General features: G+C 34.2%; 1 protein-coding gene across 23 annotated transcripts in view; it reads right to left on the bottom strand.

The window, feature by feature from the left end:
* The window catches only part of CCDC7 (coiled-coil domain containing 7), a 463,736-nt gene that overhangs the window by 321,368 nt on the left and 118,928 nt on the right, over positions 1-23,440 (bottom strand). For all 23 annotated transcript variants that reach the window (XM_070601703.1, XM_070601701.1, XM_070601699.1 and 20 more), the window contains 2 exons: positions 8,460-8,525; positions 3,168-3,380 (listed from right to left, as the gene is read on the bottom strand). In XM_070601703.1, the coding sequence (XP_070457804.1) occupies positions 3,168-3,380; positions 8,460-8,525 (279 nt within the window). The remainder of the gene's footprint in view (positions 1-3,167; positions 3,381-8,459; positions 8,526-23,440) is intronic.

The following is a 23,440-nucleotide window of genomic DNA, read 5'->3' on the forward strand; positions in this document are numbered from 1 at the left end:
CCTTGAATAAAATCTGTTTTTACCACTTGGACTACTGCCTAGCTCTGTTTTTTCTTTGACAACAATTTGATTACATCCTCCTGAGAGACCCTGAGCCAGGGGACCCAGCTAAGCCATACCTGGATTTCTGAGTTACAGATACTATAAGATAATACATTTTTGTTGTCTAAGCCACTAAGTTTTGAGATAATTTATTATACAGCAAAGAATAACTAATACAGTACGTTTTGTTCCACATTCATTTTTTTTAACCAGGTGAATTTTAGGAAATGAGGGATAGAGAAACAATGTTAAAAGCAAAGAGAACAAAATATGCAAAACCATGAAGGTGGCAAAAACATGGTGTATTCCATGAACTTATAGAATTTCACTGCAGCTGAAGCATAATATATGTTCATGTGCATGTGCATATTAAGGTATGTGCAATGGGGCTGGAGGGCTAATTTAAAATGAAGCTAATGTCTCAGGAAAGGACCAGATCTGACAAAGCCTTAACCCATAATTAGGAATTCGCACTTCAACCTAAGAACAATGAGAACCATTAAAATTTTTAGGTAAGAAGGTAACATGAATAGATTCCAATTTTTGAAAAGATGACTAGACTCTAACATGGAGACTGGACTGAAGATAGTTAATTCTGGAGAGAGGGAGACCCGTTAGAATCCTGGTGGAAGCTTGAGGACTGTCAGTGAAACTGGGGAAAATGGACAGAATTTGACGGTTAATAATTGGATTAAGAAAAAGGAAGAGACAACAATTATTCTCAAGTTTCTATTTTCAGCAATTAGGCAGATGAGGGTACCAGGAAATTGTGAATATTGGGAGAAGAAATAGGTCTAAGAAGAAAGCGATTAGTTCATTTTGGGACATGGTGAATTCTAGATGCTTGTAGCCCACTCAAGCAGATAAATTCAGTATTTTTATAAATAATAGGTCTGGAAATTAGGTGATATCTGGGTTAGAAATAAGGGATTATTTGGCACTTGAAGTTGAAGGTATATGAGTATGCTCAGAAAGAGTATGCGGAATAAAAAGAGAATGCAGGACAGAACCATAAAAATACCAACAGTTAAAGGATGGACAGAGCAAGAGGAGACCAAAAACAGAGCACCAGAAAAATATAAGGGAAACCAAAAATTTTGCTGTCTCTAAAACAAAATGCAGATTATATTAAAAAGAAATAAATGAGCAAACATGATCAAATGCTGCTAAGAGGATAAGTGAGATAAAACTATAAAGTATCCTTCAGAACAGCACCAAGTAGACTTGTTGTGACCTTGACAAATTTAGTTTTAATACAGTGGTTGGGAAAGAAGTAAGATTACAGTTAATTGAAGGATTACTATAATAAGAAAATGGAGCGGAATATAAACAAACTTACGGACAAAGAGAACAATTTAGTGTTACAGGTAGGAGGGTGGGCACAAGGGCTTCAGGGGCACATTATATGGTGTTTGACAAAGATTAACGTACAACTGAAATGTCACAATGTTATAAACTATTTAGACCACAATAAAAAAATGTAAAAAAAAAAAAGAAAATGGTGATAGTATCAACAACTTCCGTTCCACTAAAATCTCCAGTAATGACTCTTCTTGTTTCATTATTACCAGAGCAGTCCAGTCTGAATAAATGACATTATATACATCATCCATGCAAACAACCTAGCATACGGTAGATGTTTAATAATGAATGTTAAACTGAATACACAAGAAGACAAGTGTGTGTTAATCTATTTATAAAACCACTAAAAGTAAAAATGACTTGCCCATGTTAAAGGTAAAGAAGTTACCTGGTAATAATACTTTAGGTAATGGAGTTATACTTTTAAATTCATCTTACCATTTAATCTAACATTTTCTATAATTAACCTACCATACATGACAACTTTTATTTTGGATTAAGGGAAAAAATATTAGGAAATTAAAAAACACTAAGCTATAAACAAAGTGACTGTTTGAATGAAGCCATATAGACAAGAAAAGAAGCCATCCTCAGACACAATTTTGGAGCCAGAAAAAACTGAATTTGAAATCCAACTCAACAATACTAACTGTGACGTTGCATAGTTTACTTAATATTTTTAAACTTCAGTTTCATCTTCAAAATGGGGGTGATAATAATAGCTACCTTACAATATTGTGTAAATGACTAACATATATATAGATAGATATAAAATGACTAGCACATTTTAAATTGTACTGCTTCCATTTGTCTTAAATCAGCTCACAGAAACCTGCATTTCTAGAAATATTTGCTTTTATATTCAATTCAGTACAAAAAAACCTAATAATTTTAATAATTTCTCTTTCCCTCGGAACAATTTTCTTCATTATTTATATTTCCAAGAATAAACTAGGGTACTTCACAATTAAAATTATATACAAAAAGAAAAGATAAAAATAAGCATAAAAGTACTGTGTGACAGGTTCATACTCTCTTTAAAAAGGTAGAGTCTTGGGCCTTTAGTTCAATTTTACTCTATTACTTTACCATTTGCTAGTTTTGCTCTGCTCTCTCTAAAACACATATACTTTTGGTCTGAAAACAAGAAGGAGGGATACTAAAGAATATAAAATACTGTTAAAGAAATGAGGGACCTGACAATAGCTATAGTGCTAGAACAAGGAGGACACGCATAATTATGGTCTCGATGACTGCTTTACTTCTTGAACTCTTTTCATTACTCATCAATTTAGTTGCCTGTTTGTGGACTGTTTTTCTCTCCTAAGACATAAATAAATTAACAAATCTGAACAAAGTTCACAAGAGAGCTTCTGAACCCAGTGCACAACAGAAAGAAAAATAAATTCTTTTTCAAGAGGTTTTTCCCCATAGTTTTGCATTTATATTTAATTTTATTGCTTTATAGCAAAATATCTTTAGCCTTTGAAATTTTATTTTTTTCTGGCTCTCAAATTTCAGATGCTTAAATGATCATTCAAAATCAAATATGTTTATATTTATGTTTATGTTTATATTTTTATTGAGTCGTATTCAAGATAATAATTAACTGCTATACCCAGAAGATAAAAGGCAAAAGTCCAAGTGAGAAAAAGGCATACAAAATTTTTAAAAGTAATATATACAAATGAAGTTAATAATAATATAAAAAGATAACCTTCTTACAGCATACATTACTGTCTCTATTTTAGTTACTTCCTTACCTGTTGATGTTCTTGGATTTTATCACTTGTCCTTTGTCTATTTGCATCTGCAACCAGTGCTTTTCCTGTTTCTTTCTCCAATGAATTTTCACCTTTAACTTTTATTTTACTATTATCCATTTCCATTGTTGTCTTGGTCTTCCCCTCACTTGTAACTAACTTCTTCCCTTGATTTAGGAAATAGTCCACTTGATGCTTAGCTCTTTCAGCTTCCTGTTTTTAAAAAGGTAACCATTTATCAAGCATAATTTTTGTGACATTTTCCTACCAATATTAAAACTTTCAGGAATCCTCATACATCCATGCCCATATTACTTCTCAACTTTATTTTTACTGAGTTAGAGGAAGGTAAGTTAAACCACTGGCATAACCCATAGTTTAACAGACCCAAAATCAAAATTAAAAACTATGAATAAAACTTTTCCACATTGACAGCTATTTTTATACCCAGGAGGTTCTCCTGGTTATCTTTTTTTAAGACTCTAATTATTATACAGGTGCAATGATGTTAATAAAAGGTGCACATTATAAAAAGTGATAGAATGTAACCAGGATAATTAATATCAAATAATAGAAGAAAATGTGACAATTTATTTCTTCTTGAATGAAATTTTTCTTTAAAATGTCACTTTTAATAACTTTTATTTAGTTTTCAAGTAAAAGTTATTTTTATAAAAAAATATATAAATTTACAAAAATAAATTTCACAGAAAACTCACTAACATTTTGATGTACACCCTTTTCAATTATTTCTAAATATAATTAGTGCATACATGTATATGTATTATTAAATTTTTACTAAGTTGGATCATACTATACTATACTCACATAAAATGCTCTATTCATCAAAAAATGTCATATATATGATTCCATGACAATAAATATATATCTAAATCAGAATAAGTAACAGAAGTACATTTAATAATATACTTTAATCTACTTAGCAAATTTCTTATCAATGGATATATTGATAATTTAAACATTTTTGCTATTAAAAATTTTATATTATACATACTTGCACAAAAATCTCTATACACTTTTTCTTCTTTACAATAAATGTTTAGAAGTACAATGGTTCAATTAAAAGGCTATATTTTTCCAAGTCTTTGACTACATATTTTCTTCCAGAAAAGTATCAGTTTGTACTGATAACAGAAGTAGGTGAAAGATTGCTCATTTCAGCATACATCCACAATTAAATATTTCTGTTCTTTAAATTTTTACCAAGTGGCAGGTAAAAAACACTCTGTCCCACTGTTACCTTAAATTGAATTTATTTGATAACCAGTAAGATTGAATATGTTTGTATGCATTTATTGGCCATGTGTGTTTCTAAATTACGACTTGCTTGCTTGTGTCTTTTGTCTATTTAGGGGGAGGGCTATCCACATTTTTCGTAGATCTGTAAAAGATCTTCATCTAAAACATTCTGTAAAGAGTTTTCCCTTTATTTTTATACTTCATGATTTTTTTTACCATAAAAAAGTTTTAAATTTATATATAGACAAATATACTAATATGTTCCTTTGTGGTATAATGCTTAGAAGGCCTTGCTCTAGCCAAGACCATATAACTGTTACTCAGTGTTTCTTGTAATATCATCATAGTTCATTTATGACTTTTGGATCCTAAGTAAATTTGTAATTTATCTGGGTGCATTACATGAACTAGAGACCTAACCATTTTTTTCATAGTAGTTTACTTTTTTCATAGTAGTTTTACTTTTGTGACTATTCTATCCTTCTATGGAAAAAATTTAATAACTAAAACTATAAAATACTAAATTACTATATTCATTTGAATCTGTTTCTGGACTTTTCATTCAGTACCAAATTTAGAACCACGTTGCTTTAGTTATTATACTTTTACATTATATATTGATTTTTGGATGAGCAAATCCTCCTTAATTTTTTTTGTATAATCACCAGTTTCTTATCCCAATACATCCTGTAATAATTCTAACTTCAAAAATAATTCCACTTGTATCTAGAAGTAAAATTCTTTAAGTTTGTATATCAATTTGGAGAAAATGGAAAACTGGAATATTTATAATATTGAGGCTTCAAAACCAAAAATATAAATTTCTATTTATTCACCGTTCATCTATATCTCTCAGTAAAGTATATTTTTCTTCATATAAAACTCTATGTATTTTTGGAGTGATGTCAGCATTATATAGCAGAGTGATGTCTCCCCTTAGAGTCTCCCCCTAAGGTACAACAAAAGGGACATTCATATGCCAACAGACGACATTGGTATATGAATCTGAGACATCTGAGAGACCCACACAGCCATATGCCTAAAAGTGGAGGTCCTGGACATCCCAGAGGAAGTAGAAGGGAGTAAGGGGAATCACCTCTCCCTCTCCCAATGGCAGTGACCCAGGGCTCTGGACCATGCAGCTCTAAGAGGAGAGGGCATAGGGGTGGCTGTCTATGGGAGCACCTTTGCCATCCAAGTCCCTTCACAGCCCATGGGAAAGCCCCATAGAGTGGAACTAAGGTATGTCAGTTGTATCATCATCAAGCTAGCACCCCACGAGAGCAGATATTGAGGGCAGTGTGAGAATGCCCCTGGGATTGTGCAGGCAAAAGAAAGTGCCCTTCTGCTAGCCCTGCACTCCAGCCCAGCCAGTCACCCAGAGCACCTGTGCAGTTAGAAAAGCAGTGGCTGGAGCAAGCAAGTAGCAGATATTGGTGGGCTCAGAATACACAGCTCTTGACCCCTACCCAGGGGCAGCAGGTGGAAGCCATGACCAGAGACCATCACTAGGCAGAGGCACAAATACATGCTGTCAAACAGTATGAAGAAATATATTACATCTCCAGACCATAAGGAAAATGACAAGCACTCAGAAATCAATCCTGCAGGCACAGAAACATATAGTCTAAATGACAGAGAATTCAAAATAGCTATCATAAAATAACTCAATGAGTTACAAGAAAACACAGATAGTTCTATGAAATCAGAAATGTTGGAGATGGAAAACACAACAAATGAGATAAAGAAAAATCTGGACTCCCTAAATAATAAAACTAATATAATGGAGCAACGAGTCAAGAGTCTGGAGGACAGAAACATAGAAATGCTCCAGATGGAGGAGAGAGAACTAAGACAAAAAAGAGATGATGAAACTCCCTGAGAAACATCCAACTCAATTAGGAAATGCAACATAAGGATTATAGGTATTCCAGAGGGAGAAAAGAATGAGAATGGAGCAGAAAGCTTGTTCAGGGCCTGGCCCCAAGGCTGAATGGTTAAGTTTGTGTGCTCTGCTTCAGCAGCCCAGGGGTTCACCAGTTTGGATCCTGGGTGCTGACCTACATGCTGCTCATCTGGCCATGCTGTGGTGGCATCCCACATGGAAGAACTAGAATGACTTACAACTAGGATATACAACTATGTACTGGGGCTTTGGGGAGAAAAGAAAAGAAAGTTTGTTCAAAGAAATAATGGTTGAGAACTTCCAAAACCCAGGGAAGGAGCTGGAAATACAAGTGAAACAAGTCAATCGCTCTCCTAACTATATCAATGTAAAAAGACCTTCTCCAAGACATATAGTAGCAAAGCTGGCAAAAGTCAGTGACAATGAAAAAGTACTAAAGGCAGAAAGACAGAAGAAAATAACTTACAAAGGAACCCTTATCAGGCTTTCAGTGGATTTCTCAGCAGAAACCTTACAGGCTAGGAGAGAGTGGAATGATATATTCAAACTTCTGAAAGATGAAAACTTTCAGCAAGATACTCTATCCAGTGAAAATATCCTCCAGATATGATGGAGAAATAAAAACTTTCCCAGATAAACAAAAGCTAAGGGAGTTCATTGCCACAAGATCTCCCCTACAAGAAATGCTCAAGAAGGCCCTCATACCTGAAAAAAAATGAAAGGGGTTACAAAGCCTTGAATAAGAAGATAAATAGGTAGACAAAATCATAAAATTGCAGCTGTCTATCATAACAGGTTAGCAAAAAATTATAACATTAAAGATAAAGGGAAGGAAAACACCAAAAAGAATTATAATCATGTCATTTTAACCACAAACTCACAACACAAAATGGAATAAGTTGTGACAATAACAACTTAGAAGGGGAATAGGATAGGGATTGAATCAATTTAGTCTAAGGAAATAAGAGGTTATCAGAAAATAGACTATCTAACTTACAAGATTTTTTTATGCAAACCTCATGGTAGCCACTAAACAAACAATCAGAACAAGACACAAATAATAAATAAAGAGAAAACTAAAAAAAACCATCATAGAAACTACCTAACTCAATTGGTAGTCCAAAATACATGGGGCAAGAAACTAAGGAAATGCAGAAGAACTGGAAGACAAGTGATAAAATGGCAGCATTAAGCCCTCATTTATCAATAATCACTCTAAAGGTAAATGGATTGAATTCTTCAATCAAAAGACACAGAGTAGTGGGATGAATGAAAAAACAAGATCCAACAATATGCTGCCTCCAGGAAACACATCTCAGCTCCAAACATAAACACAGGCTGAGAGTGCAGGGATGGAAGACAATACTCCAGGCTAATGACAAACAAAAGAAACAGATGCTGCCATACTTACATCAGAAAAAGTAGACTTCAAGATAAAAAAAGCAACGAGCAACAAAGAGAGGCAGTATATAATGATAAAAGGGACACTCTAAGTAGACAAAACTGTGTATCTTTTGTTAAATATGATATCCTAACATTATGAATACAATTTTTTCTATTATGTTTTCTAAATGATTGTTTCTGATAAAAAGGAAACATTCTTTTTTTATATCTATTTTATCTCCAGCCACCTTTTTAAACTATATCATTAATAAATGTGTGTGTTATCTTGTATTTTTTGGAATTAAAATTATGTACTACACAAATAATTATACTTTTATCTATCCACTTATGAAAATATTTGTAGATTCTTTCATTTCTAATTTTATTGTTTAGCAACAATTTGAGAAAGAACAGTAAGAGCCAAAGTCCTAGTTTAACTGAGTTTAACTGGAATGCCTGCAAGATTTTACTTTTATATCTAATATTGTCTCAGTTTGAAATAGATTCTTTTTGCTTGACTAAACAAGTTTACTCCTCTTTCTAGCTGATTGTGTTAAATAAGAGCAAATATTTAATTTTATTAGCATATTGCTATTGCATAAAATGAATATACTTAAAACCTGGCAAAACAGTAAAATATACAGACGACTTAGTTTACAAGGTCAAAATTATTCATTTAACAAGTTCTTTGAAGATATTTCCTTTATTTGTTAACAATTTTAAAAGAACATGATATCCTTTACCTGTAAAGCTTGTTTCAGTTTTTCCTGAAGGATTTTGTTCTCACTTTCCAGAGCATGTGCTACTTTCTACAATATAATATAAGGAAAAAAATTATTCATTCTGGTATTTTTGTTTTTATTAATTTACTGTTACAATTATTACTTTTCTAAATTCCAAAGATAGCTAAGATGATAATTTGAGCGCACACAGTTACTGTATGCTTCTCAGGCATATGGGTGGATAATATCTATACCTGTAGCTTCCCATTGATTTTCCACAGGCAAAGTGACCTTGAGTCTGGCAAATTATAACTACAGTAAATGAAACATTTCATTTTTCCTTTTCTCTAGGCCTGAAATATTTACATACAAACATTTCCAATTTTATGAAAAGAAGCAACTCTACCCTTAACACAAAATAAACATAGTTCTGGCTTTGTGAGAATGAGTGGATTCTATTACACAGGAAAAGTCTCAAGAATTCTCCATCAGATGGAAGACAGTTTAAGGAGCCATACCCAAAGTCCTCAGTTCTGTTTATGGTATAGCAGAGCAAGTTTCTACTGGAGAAACCCTGCCACACATAACCACAAACTCTGAAAGAAATACAAATATCAGCACTGGAGAGCAACCAAGAGTAGGTAGATTCTTGAGAGAAGGTGAGACTTGAAAGAAAGGAAGAGTCTTAGGTAAGATTCTTGTTTCCTGGTTTCTAGTCTGAGGGCAAGCACAATCTGAGCCAGGCAGAGCACCTAATAGCTGATAGAAAACCTGAGTTTTTAGGCCTTACCAACCAGAGGACAGAGTTTACAGCAGTCACAGCCACTGCAAAGGTTAGAGAGAAGTCACACAAAGAAGAGAGCCAGAGAGAAGGAGCCTCAAACTGTTTGTATAAACTCTGCCCAAGTCCCCCTCTAACCACTGAATCACATATGCATAGGGAAGACTCTAGGTAGCCTAGCAAAAGCTAAAAGAAGTGAAATGCAATTAGAATGCTGCCTAAATACAGAATCTTTATTTTGCATTCCATCATGTTAATTATAAATTAAAGCAAAACAAAGAAATATAGTACCAATCATCACAAGAATATGGCAAAATACAGAGTTTCAACAAAATGACATTCTCAATATCCAAGATACAATTTAGTATTACTTGACATTTGAAGAAAAAGGAAAATGAGACTTATTATTAAAATAAAAAACAATCTACAGGGAGTGATCCCAAGATAGTCCAGATTTTAGAATTAGCATATAAGCTTTTAAAGAAACTATTATAACAATACCCAAAGTAAGAAAAAATATGCTCATACTAAATAAAATTATGAAAATCTCAGCAGAGAAATACAAACTATAAAAAACAGCCAAATGGAAATTTTAGAACAGAAGAATACAATATCTGAACATAAAAATTTAATGGATGAACATAGGAGTGGATTGAATATGACAGTGAAAAGTCAGACCATTTGAGGATACATCAATAAAAAATTTCTATCTAAAGACAGAGAGAACAAAGATTTTTTTAATCTTTTTTAAATGATTTTTTTAAATAATTTTTTAAATGAATAGAGACTGAGGAACATCTGTGATAATATCAAATATCTAACATACAATTATGTTCCTATAAGGAAAAGAGAGAGAAGTGGTAGAAAAAGTGTTTGAAAAATAATAGTTGAAAATTTCCCAAACTTGGTGAAATTTACATACTCGAGATGTTCAGAAAATCCCAAGTTGTTGTATACAAAGAAAACCATGCCCACACACATCAGAGTCAAACTGTTAAAAACCACGTAAAAAGAGAAAATCTTCAAAGCAGACAAAGAAAAATGACAAATTACAGATAGGGAAACGATGATGTGAATGGCTATTTGCTTCTCATCAGAAAAAAATGAAAGCCAAACAAAAATAGAAGAAAGTCTTTAAAGTGTATAGCAAATGTCCTCTTCTGAAACAGAGTTATTTTAAAAAACAAAAGAAAGCTTTAAATCTACATTTTTATTCTCATTGAAATTTGAGAGGACATAGCATCTATAAAAACAGAAGCAGGCAATGCAATAAAAATAAACCTTCCATCCACTGCTCAAGAGGTTTCTATATACGGCCTGTGAGGTACTCAGGAAACTCACTTCCATACACAGGCACAGAAATATAATAAACCATCTCATGGAACTAAGCAACTTGAACAATCCAAAGAGGTATCCCTATAAAGCAGAACTAAAGGGACAAACAGAAAATAATTAGAAAGAAAGAATGAGAACTCTGATGGAAATCTCTGATCAATGTCACCAGAGCCATCAATTAGGGTCTCCTGAGATCTGTTTTTAAAACATGATTTTTTAACTTAAAACTTCAAGAGGAAGTGAGATTGAGAAAGGTTCCTTTAGTTTTTTCTCTTTTTTATTCAGGTAACAATGGTTTATAACATTATATAAATTTCAGGAGGACATAATTATATTTCAACTTCTGTATAGACTGCATCGTGTTCACCACCAAAAGTCTAGCTGAAAGGCTCCTTCTGAGAACACATTTAGGAATACTGTAAATGGAAGAAATACCTCATAGCATAGAACAAACTTACAAGTAGAAGCCAAGATGAAAATATACAAGATGTAAAGAATAAATCTAGGACTCATAATATACAAATATTAGTTTCAGAGGCATAAAAGGAAGAAGAAAGAGAAATAATAATGAAAGAAATACAAAACAAAACTTCCTTGAGCTAAATTTAAAAAAAATAATAATAATAAGGCCTGGTAAAATCTCTAAACTTCAGTGAGAAATGAGAGCAAGAAGTTAAGACTGAGTCCCAGACAACATCAAATTACCATACCCACCTGAAACCATCTACTCAAACTTTCCATGAGAGAAAAATAACATTCTATCTTAAGTCATTGAATTATATGAGGTCTCTTTAAATAGCATCCTAGCCTATTTTCTAATTAATAAGGATATACAGAATTAAAACAATAAAATGAATCCACATTTAATTGAATTTTATAAAGAGAGAAAGTGAGAGGGGGAGAGAAAGAAAAGAAAAGAGAATATACTCCACTGTGATAGACTACAAATGGCCATAAATTCTTTGTAGCAGCTCCCATCAAAAGGTGGAGTCTATTTCCTCATTCCTTGAAACTGGGTTGGCTTGTGACTTGCTTTGGCCAACAGAATACAGTAGACCCCCCTTAAGCTCTGAGGATACATTCTAAGACCCCCAGTGGATGCCTGAAATTGCAGATAGTACCTAACCCTATATATACTATGTTTTTTACATACATACATACCTATGATAATCTTTAATTTATAAATTAGGCACAGTAAGAGATTAACAACAAATAATAAAATAGAACAATTATAACAATATACTGTAATAAAAGTTACCATAGACCTTAGCGACTTCGGCATACAATTTTTTTCTTTCCTTATTAAGTTGAGAACTTTTACCTTTTCACTTAAAGGAAGCACTTTACAGCTTCTCTTTGGCATATCTGATTTGCCAGCATTGCTACTCTTGTGCCTTGGGGGCATGATTAAGTAAAACAAGGGTTACCTGAACACAAGCACTGCAATATTGTGACAGTTGATCTGATAACCAAGACAACTACTAAGTGACTAACAGGCAGGCAGCATATAGAATGAGGATACACTGGACAAAGGGATGATACATGTCACAGGCAGGATGGAGCAGGATGGCTCAAGATTTCATCACTCTACTCAGAACAGCACACAGTTTAAAACTCATAAATTGTTTATTTCTGGAATTTTCCATTTAATATTTTCAGACCACAGTTGACCATGGGTAACTGAAACTGTGGAAAGCAAAGCCACAGATAAGAGAGAACTACTGTGCAATGCACTATCTGAGGTCTGAAATTAGGCCTCAAGAAGACTTCCACTTTCGTTTTGCTCTCTTGCTACTGAGAATCCTTCTATAAACTACCCAGGGCTAGCCTCCTGGAGGACGAGAGACTAAAAAGAGGTTTCATCTGTCTTAGATGTTCCAGTGGGACCTCATATATGTGAATAAAGCTATCTTAGACCATCCAACCCAACCCAAGCCTCCCCAGAGAGAAAACCTATCCAGTCACTATGAAAAATAATGAGTATCTGCTGTTTTAAATCACTAAGTTTTGGATTAATTTGTTATTTAGGAAAAGTTAACTGGTATACCTAACAATAGAAAATGTGCATTATTTTATGTCATTAGAATATTTACAAAAAAATGAATATTGTGTTGGATTATTTCCATAAATGGCCACTGATAATTTATTCCAATCTATGCCACTCCTCCCCTTAAACATGGGCTAGCCTCATGACTTTCTTACAGAACGTGGTGAAAAAACTTTAAGGACTTCCAATTCCAGTCTATAACAAGCTTTTTTGTTTTTGCTTTTGCCTGCTTGGGTCCCAACCATCAGGTAAAGAAGCTTGGGCTAGACTAGTGAATGACAGGACACCAGACATGTGAGAGAAACTATCTTGGACATTTCTGGCTCTAGCTAAGCTCCCAGCTGAATGTACCGTGTGAATAATCTTAGTCAACATGACATGAAACAGAGACACTGCCTAGCTGAGTGCAGCAAACCCATGAATTGTGAGAAATACTAAATCATTATTGTTTTAAGACACTAAACTTTGGGGAAGTTTGATATGAAGCAATAGAAATATCTAGATGCAGGGTTGGCACAACAAGAAAAACTTAAAACATCAGGCATTGGCTTTGGGTCCAGCAGGTGAGGAGAAGCTGGAAGAGTGGTAAAGAGACTATTGGTGGAGACCAGAAGAGTAGCAAGAAGTCTATAGCTGAAGACAGGAAGAATGTCAAAAAATCTATGACGGAGGCTATAAAAGGCAGTGAGACTAAAAAATGTATACTGGAGGCTAGAAAAGGTGGGAGGCACTCTGTTATGTAGTGACAGAACAATTAACAAAACTCAGGCCACGAGTAACTTGCGAGGTTAAAAACATACCTAATAAACTTGTGGATCTAGCTAAGGAAATTTCCAGTAGGACTGCTAAAAGTATTATTTGGTTTATATTAGTAACATAAAATAAGGTACTTCAAGAAGAGAGATGAGTTAAAGAAAGAACTGTTAAATTTTAAAACAGAAATTAGCAAACATATAGAGCATCCAGGACAGTATCTCAGCCTGAAAAAAAATTCTCAAAGTAAGAAATTACTTTAGGGCAAAGATCAAAGCTGTGGTACTGATAATAAAACACAGCTTCGGAGTAAAAGTCAAATCTAGGGTGTGGCTATAAGACCGTTTGTTAAGACCTCTGAAAGATTTAATTATTCTTCATGTATCCTCCTAATTAGACAACAGGATTTTAATAATCTTGAGGGTATTATCTTACAAAAGCCTGACATATCTTAAGTAAAAAGAGAAAGAATTATGGATGTGGATTTGGGGTCAAAGAAAGAACCACAATGACATATATGGAAAACAAAGTTTTTAAGAAAAATATCACCATATTAGACTAAAAACGAGAGAGACATTTCAAAATGAAAAGAGATCTCTAGGTCCCCAATTTTCTATGAGTAGGAAGAAGGCTGACAGAGCTATTCAGCTGCAAACATGGGCCATTTGTTATGAAAAAGGAATGATGATTCAGAGAGTGGAACCAATGTACCAAACTGCAAAATAAAGTGCTACTTAGAACAACAGATTAGGGAACCATTGCCAGGGAGCAAAACTAGACATTACTCAAGGTATATTCCCCACCCAGAGAGTAAGGAGAACTGGTGATATGTATCTAGTTGGGTATCAAAATTGCTCTGGATCATGTGCCTTCTGTTTCCCCCCTTTTGAATAATAGTATCTATTGCAGTTACCCTATCCTTTTCTCAGTAGTATATGTTAGGTATGTTTTGGAGGGGTGGGATACAGATAATTTGCCTTTTTAAAAAGATAAAAGATCTTCGGATCAAGAGGAGCTGTGCCAAGAAACCTCATCCATATCTAGACCTGGTACGGATGATAGATCCTAGACTTAAGATAAAACTAGAATGCAATGAGACTTTAGAAGGAAGGGAAGAGTACATTTTCCATGTGGGAGAAATATTAACAGGTGGCCAGAGCGAAAACTATCATAGATTTTTCCCAAAATGACCATCTATAATTTGTCCCATCCCTATATACATATGTCACTTCTCCCAGCAAGAGGTAGAGTCTATTTTCCCTCCCCTTGAGTCTGAGCTGGCCCCTAACCAGTAAAATGTGGTGGAAATTACATTCTAAATTCATAAAGCTTCTGAGCCCAAGTCTTAAGAGGTCTTGCAGATTCTACTTTTGACCTATTGGATTCTAGCTGCCATGCAAGGATGCTTGGGCTTGACTACTGAATGATGAGCAACCACATGAGAGAGAAGGATTCAGCCCTTAGCCATCCCACCCACCACCAGACATATGAGGAAGCCATCATAAAGATTCCACAGCTGAGTGAAGAAACATGAGTGACCTCAGTTGACACAACATGGAGCAGAAGAATCCTTCCTCTGAATCAAGTGAACCCCAAAATCAATAAGAAATAATTAATTATTGATGTATTAAAGCTCTAAATGTTGATGTAGTTTGTTATAGAGTAACAGAAAACTGAAACAAAAACATGCACTTGACCACAGAGAAAATCTTTTAAAACTTCCAAAAAGTGGAGATGTTTCATCATATTTTCTGATGTTAATTATATAAACAAGTAAGCCAACAATGAAAAGGTGAACTAAAAACATTTTTTGAAACAGAGAAACTCAAACATCTATAAAATACAAATAAAATTATATTCAGTGAAAACCGCATAGCCTGTAGAGTGTTTTTATTAAACAAACATAATAATAAATAAGTTACATATACAACTAATATGGATTTGAAAAGGAACTAAAAATAAACTAAAGAAAAAGAGGTAAAAGAAATTAATAAAAGTAAGCTTAAACTAACTAAATAGAAAGCAAACAATAAAAGCAACAAGAAATAAAACAATAGAAGAGCTAAAGGAAACCCAAAACCACTTAGTTGAAAACATCTATAATATATAATGCCCTGACAAACCTGATTAAAAGGAAAAGATACAAACAATGAACAAACCAATAATTCTGTAAGTGGAAAAGAAATGGGAAAAGAGGTAGAAAAATAGATACAAGAAAAAGAAAAGAATAAAAAGAACTCAAAGATAACATAATGTAAAATTCTAAGCAATAAACTTGAAAAACCATTATAAATGGATGAGTTTTTATCAAAATATAAACCACCAAAATAGATGCCCCAATAATCTCAAAAAGAATTGAAAAAGTGGTCAAAGAGCTACCGGTTTTTAAAAAGTCTGCTAGATGATTTTATAGGTAAGTTCTACATAATTTTCAAACTATATCTTTCTTTTAAAAAAGAGCTTTTTGAAGAAAGCACCAAAAATAAGTATAATCACTTCACTTTAATCACAAACTCACAACAAAACAGACTAAGTTTTGACAACAATAACTTAGACAGGGAAGAGGAAAGGGATGGAAACTGCTCAGACTAAGGAGATAAGAACCTATCAAAAAATGGACTAGCTCATCTATGAGATCTTTTCTACAAACCTGATGGTAACCACTAAACAAAAAATCAGAACAGAGACCAAATGATAAATAACGAGAAAGCCATCATAGAAAGTCACCCAATTAAAATGTCAGTCAGAAACACACAGGAAGAGGAACAAGGGAAATACAGAATAACCGGAAAACAAGAGATAAAATGGCCCTATTAAGCCCTCATATATCAATAATCACTCTAAATGTAAATGGATTGAATTCCTCAATCAGAAGACACAGAGTCAGGGGCTGGCCTGGTGGTGCAGCAGTTAACTTCGCATGCTCCACTTCAGCGGCCCAGGGTTTCCGGTTTGGATCCCAGGTGTGGACCTACACACTGCTTATCAAGCCATGCTGTGGCAGGCGTCCAACATATAAAGTAGAGGAAGATGGGTATGGATGTTAGCTCAGAGCCAATCTTCTTCAGCAAAAAAAAAAAAAAAAAAAAAAGGAGGATTGGCAGCAGATATTAGCTCAGGGCTAATCTTCCTTAAAAAAAAAAGACACAGAGTAGCTGGATGGATTAACAAACAAGACCCAATAACATGCGGCCCCCAGGAAACACATCTCAGCTCTAAAGACAAACACAGGCTCAGAGTGAAGGGATGGAAGATGATACTCCAAGCAAATGGCAAACAAACAAAAGCAGGTGTTGCCATACTGATAATCAGCCAAAGCAGACTTCAAGATAAAAAAGGCAATGAGAGACAAAGAGGCTCAGCATATAATGATAAAAGGAACATTCCACCAAGAGGACATAACACTTATGAATATATATGCACCTAACACACGAGCACCAAAGCACATAAAGCAACTATTAACAGATCTAAAGGGAGAAATTAAAAGCAACACAATAATAGCAAGGGACCTCAACACCCCACTTATATCAATGGATAGATCATCCAAACAGAGGGCAACAAGGAAATTGTGGAAGAAACGAAAAACTAGACCAGATGGACTTAATATATATAGAATACTCCAGCCAAAATCAGCAGAATACACATTTTTCTCAACTGCACATGGAACATTCTCAAAGATAGACCACATGCTGCAAAACAAAGGAAGACTCAATAAATTTAAGAAGATTGAAATCATATCAAGCATCTTTTCTGACCATAATGCTATGAAACTAGAAATCAACTGCAAGAAAAAAGCTGGGAAAGTCACAAATATGTAGAGACTAAACAACGTGCTACTGAAGAACCATTGGATCAACAAGGAAATCAAAGGATGATCAAAAAATATTAGGAGACAAACGAAAATCATACCAGCTCTTATGAGATGCAACAAAAGTGGTTCTAGGATCGCAATTCATAGTAATAGAGGCACACCTCAAAAAACAAGAAAAATCTCAAGTAAGTAATCTTAAACTACACCTAACAGAACTACAAAAAGAAAAAACAAAGCCCAAAGTCAGCAGAAGGAGGAATAATAAAAATTAGGGCAGAAACAATGAAATTGAAACCAAAAAGTAGAAAAGATCAACGCAACAAAGAGCTGTTTTTTTGAGAAGATAAACAAAATTGACAAACCCTTAGCCAGACTCACTAAGAAGAAAATAGAGAATGCTCAAATAAATAAAATTAGAAATTAAGAGTAATTAAAACAGATACCACAGTAATACAAGGGATTATTAAGAGAATACTATGAAAAACTATATGCCAACAAATTAGACAATCTAGAAGAAATGGATTAAATTCTTAGACTCATACAACCTCCCAAAACTGAATCAAGGAGAAATAGAGAATCTGAATACCAATCACAACTAAAGAGATTGAAACAGTAATCAAAAATCTCCCAAGAAATAGAAGTCCTGGACAAGATGGCTTCTCTGGAGAATTCTACCAAACATTCAAAGAAGATTTAATTAATACCTATCCTTCTCAAACTAATCCAAAAAACTGAAGATGATGGAACACTTCCCAACTCATTCTATGAGGTCAACATCACCTAGACCTCAAAGCCAGACAAGGACAACACAAAGAAGGAAAATTACAGGTCATTATCACTAATGAACATACGCAAAAATCCTAAACCAACTATTGGCAAACCGAATACAGCAATACATTAGAAGGCCTATACACCATGATCAAGTGGAATTTATACCAGGGATGCAGGGATGGCTCACCATCTACAAATCAACCAATGTGATACACCACATTAACAAAGTGAGGTATAAAAACCACATCATCATCTCACAAGATGCAGAGAAAACATTTGACAAGATCCAACATCCATTTATGAGAAAAAAAAAAACTCTCAATAAAATGAGTAAAGAAGTTTCCTTTCCTACTTCAACATAATAAAGGCCATATATGACAAACCCACAGCCAACCTCATACTCAGTGGTCAAAAACTGAAAGCCACCTCTCTGAGAACAGGAACAAGACAAGGGTGCCCACTCTCGCCATTCTTATTCTACATAGTATGGGAAGTTTGGGCCAGAGAGAATTAAGCAAGAAAAAGAAATAAAGAGTATCCAAATGCAAAAGGGAGAGTGGAAACTCTCACTGTTTTCAGACAATATGATCCTATATATAGAAAACCCTAAAGAATTCATTGGAAAACTATTAGATATAATCAACAACTGAAGCAAAGTTGCAGGGTACAAAGTCAACTTACAAAAATCAGTTGCATTTCTATACTCTAATAACAAACTATCAGAAAGAGAACTCAAGAATACAATCCCATTTACAATCACAACAAAAAGAATAAAATACCTAGGAATAAATTTAACCAAGGAGGTGAAAGACCTATACAATGAAAAGCATAAGACATTATTGAAAGAAATCGATGATGACATAAAGAAATGGAAAGATATTCCATGCACATGGATTGGAAGAATAAACATAGCTAAAATGTCCATATTACTCAAAGCAATATACAGATTCAGTGCAATCCCAATCAGAATCCCAATGACATTCTTCACAGAAACAGAACAAACAATCCTAAAATTCATAGAGGGCAACAAAAGACCCCGAATAGCTAGTGTCGTCCTGAGAGAAAAGAGTAAAGCTAAAGGCATCACAATCCCTGACTTCAAAATATACCACAAAGCTATAGTAATCAAAACAGCATGGTACCAGCACAAAAACAGAAGTGAAAGCCCAGAAACAAAACCACACATCTACAGGCAGGTAATCTTCGACAAAGGCGCCAAGAACATACAACGGAGAAAGGAAAGCCTCTTCAATAAACGGTTTTGGGAAAACTGGACAGCCACATGCAAAATAATTTAAGTAGACCATTATCTTACACCATACACAAAAATTAACTCAAAATGGATTAAAGACATGAAGGTAAAGATGTGAAACCATAAAACTCCTAGAAGAAAAATATAGGCAGTACACTCTTTGATATCAGTCTTAGAAGCATCTTTTTGAATACCATGTCTACTCAGGCAAGGGGAACAAAATAAACAATGAATAAATGGGACTACATCAGACTAAAGAGCTTCTGCAAGGCAAAGGGAACCATGAACAAAATGAAAAGACAACCCACCAACTGGGAGAAAATATTTTCAAATCATATATTTGACAAGGAGTTAATCTCCAAGATATATAAAGAACTCACACAACTCAACAACAACAAAACTAACAACCCAGTTAAGAAATGGGCAGAGGATACGAACAGACATTTTTCCAAAGAAGATACGCAGATGGCCAACAGGCACATGAAAAGATGTTCAACACCACTAATTATTGGGGAAATGCAAATCAAAACTACAATGAGATATCACCTTACACCTGCTAGAATGGCTATAATTACTAAGACAAAAAATAACAAATGTTGGAGACGATGTGGAGAAAAGGGAACCCTCATACACTGCTGGTGGGAATGCAAACTGGTGCAGTCACTAAGGAAAACAGTATGGAAATTTCTCAAAAAATTAAAGATATAAATACCATATGACCTAGCTATCCCACTACTGCCTATTTATCCAAAGAACTTGAAATCAACAATTCAAAGAGACTTATGCACTCCTACATTCATTGCAGAATTATTCACAATAGCCAAGACATGGAAGCAATCCAAGTAGTATATATATATAATAGAATACTACTCAGCCATAAAAAAGATAAAATCATCCCAGTTGCAACAACGTAGATGGACTTCACGGGTAGTATGTTAAGCAAAATAAGCCAGACAGAGAAAGACAAACACCACATGATTTCACTCATATATGGAAGATTAACACACGGACAAAAAGAACAGATTAGTGGTTACCAGAGGGAAAGGTGTTGGGGTGGCCATGGAGGGTAAAGGGGCACATATATATGGTGACCCACAAATAATAATGTACAACTGAAATTTCAGAATGTTATAAATTAATATGACCTCAATAAATTTTTTAAAGTCCTTTTTGAGTTCTGATTAGAAATGCATTACATTTATTATATTAATTTGAATGGATCAATATTTTTATAAAATTGTCTTCCCACTTGGCAACAGTAAAATTTAGATCACAAGAAACACTGTTTACAATTCTACCTTAATAAATTCATAGAATTTATAATTAACTAGTTTGATTATCACTGAGTTAAATTATTGCAAAAACTCTCTAATTGTTCTCCCTGATTGCAAAATTCAATCTCTACCCCAAAATTCATCGTTCATTCTTCGCAGAATGATCTTAATAAAAAACACCAAGTGGATCATTCTTAATATTCTTCAGTAAGTCCTCATATCTTATTCAAAATCCAAACTACTGATGCCATCCACAAAAGATCCCTATCAGGCCTCCTACTACTCCTCTCTTTAATCCAAAACTCCTATCATACTCAAGCATTTGAATTTCTCTAAATAGCCTTTGTACCCTCAAGTCCTTGTCTTTCCGCATATTATCTCTAAATAGAAATCCTTCCTGTTTTCTAACTCCATATTCTCAATTACTACATCATAGTTCCCTTTTATATGTGCATTTATTATGTTGGAATTAGTCGGGGACATGATGTCTCCAGTATGTGCTAACATAATATATTCCAGCTTCCAAACTAATATAATGTTACATGTCAAAGAAAAAAATTCTTTAAAGACTTTAAACTCAGAAAAAAACAAATTCAATATTTCCTTATCGATCCTGTACCTCTTATATTACATTATATATGTTGCATGCAACAAGTTTATTCAATTTATTCAAGTACCTATAGGATGTAATTACAATTACCGTTTATATTTGTGTTAAGGTATTCATATCTCGGAGTAAGTAATACGTAGTTTTAACAGAAAGACAGAGTTCTTGGCATTATGCATAAAAGAAACTAAGTTTCTGTAAATTTAGAAAGGTGACGTTCCTCGCGAAGAAACAGTCAATGGAGAGATCACATTTGAATTTATGCTTTTAGTCATTTTAGCCCCACCTACAAAGAGAGATGATTCTTGGGCTATCCAGTCCCACCAGAGTGCATCTGCAAATCTGGTCAAGTTATTTAACATCTCTGAGTTTCCCCTTCTAAAAATGGAATAACCCGTAATTACCACCAACGTACAAAAATATGGTGTAGATGATTTGACTCACAAAGCATTCAAATATGTAAAATATTTTCATTTTCTATAATGTTAGGTTACAAAAAATACATTTGTCCTTTCTTATATCCATATGATTAAGCTGCCAATCACCCACTTAGTAGATATTTGCCTAGAGTAAATGCACTCTATTTTTCTAATAATCTGAAAATCAAATTTAATAGAATAAAAAAATACTTTATATCATTTTACCTCAGCATGATTTTGTTAAGTACAATTCTGGCTACTGACTGCTAGTTCATACAGTGTCTTTGATGAATAAGAAAAAGAACCCTTCATTTAGGCAAATGCAGCCATATGCCAGGGTGAACAGCTGCCAAGTAAACCATGGGCTAGACTTCAACATCTGCTTTTCCTTAGCCACTCTTGTTCAAGGAACAATCTACACCACATAAGGGCAGGCTTGGGATCAAACTGATCATTTTATCTACATACTTTCAATGAATGTTAGAATAATTACCGGAATAACGATCCTCTAAAAACTAAACAGCTAATTTTTAAAAACTAGTCATTTTCAAAAACTAAAAGTTTTTATGACTTAGTAAAACATTTTATAAGCATATAATTACTTGAACAGATAGATAATGATTCCAACTGATTCTATTATCCATGCCTGCCTGAGGAAGCAAAACTGAACATATTTTCACTAATTGCAAATGCTGAGCAGGATTCAGAAAGCCATGTTTGCAGCTCAGATTTCGCTACCAGTTTGTTCTCTAACCCTAAGCAAGTCACTTTTTAGCTTCTATTGATCTCTGTAAAATGGCCTAAATCAGTGATGGTTCATAACAGAGTTTTGAAAGAGGGAGATAAATTCCTTTAAAATTCTCATTAAATCCATTGATCTTCTCCAGAAAAAATTATCCCTACAAGAAAATTTTGACTTTAAATTCAGAAAAAATAATTTGAAATGATACTAGCTGCTACAAACTAAAGGTTTGTGTCCCTCAGAAACTTATATTGAAACCTCATCCCCAATGTAACGGTGTTTGGAGGTGGGGCCTTTGGGAGGTGATTAGTTCATGAGGGTGGTACCCCTATGAATGGGATTAGTGCTCTTATAAAAAAAGACTCCAGAGAGCTCCTTTGCCTTCTATGCCATGTGAGAATACAACAAGAAGTCTATAACACAGAAGAGGCCCTCACCCCATCGTGCTGGCACCCTGATTTTGAACTTCAAGCCCCCAGAACTATGAGAAATAAATTTCTGTTCTGTATAAGCTACCCAGTCCCTGATATTTTATCAGAAGAATCTGAATGGACTAAGATACAGCCCAAATAAACTAAAACACTAGCTTAAAGACATAACATTAATAATATAATGGTACAAGAAAATTTTAAAATATACAAAATGCTGTTTTATATAAAATAAGCTGGTAAGTGTGGTAGGCAGAATTGATGGCCTCCATGATCTCATCCCTGGGAGATATAATCTACTCCCTTTGAGTGTGGGTGGGACCTGTGACTTGCTTCTAGCCAATAAAATAGAGCAAAGTGATGAGATGCCACTCCTTTTATTAAATTGCAGTATTTATCTAAAGTGAGGAGATGTCAATCCCACGATCATGTTGCATTATACATAGAAGACCATATGGCTGAGAGGAACTGAAGTTTGCCACATCCACTCATGCTTGGAAGAGGACTCCAAGTTACAGAACGGGAATAAAGCCCAGCCAACGCCTTGACTGCAGCTTGGTGAGACCTTGAGCATAGGACACAGTTAAGCCATGTTCAGACCCCCAACCCACTCAAACTGTGAAACAACATAAATTGTTTAAAGCTGCCAAATTTGTGGAAACTTGTTGCCCAGGAATAGAAAACTAATACCATAAAGCTGTACATTTTATATTCAGTATCTCCAGTGGTACTCTCATTTCCTTCCCAAATTTATATTATTGGATTCTTGAATCATTCAGGTG

This window comes from Equus przewalskii, chromosome 30 (assembly GCF_037783145.1).
Source record: "Equus przewalskii isolate Varuska chromosome 30, EquPr2, whole genome shotgun sequence".
NCBI lineage: Eukaryota > Metazoa > Chordata > Mammalia > Perissodactyla > Equidae > Equus > Equus przewalskii.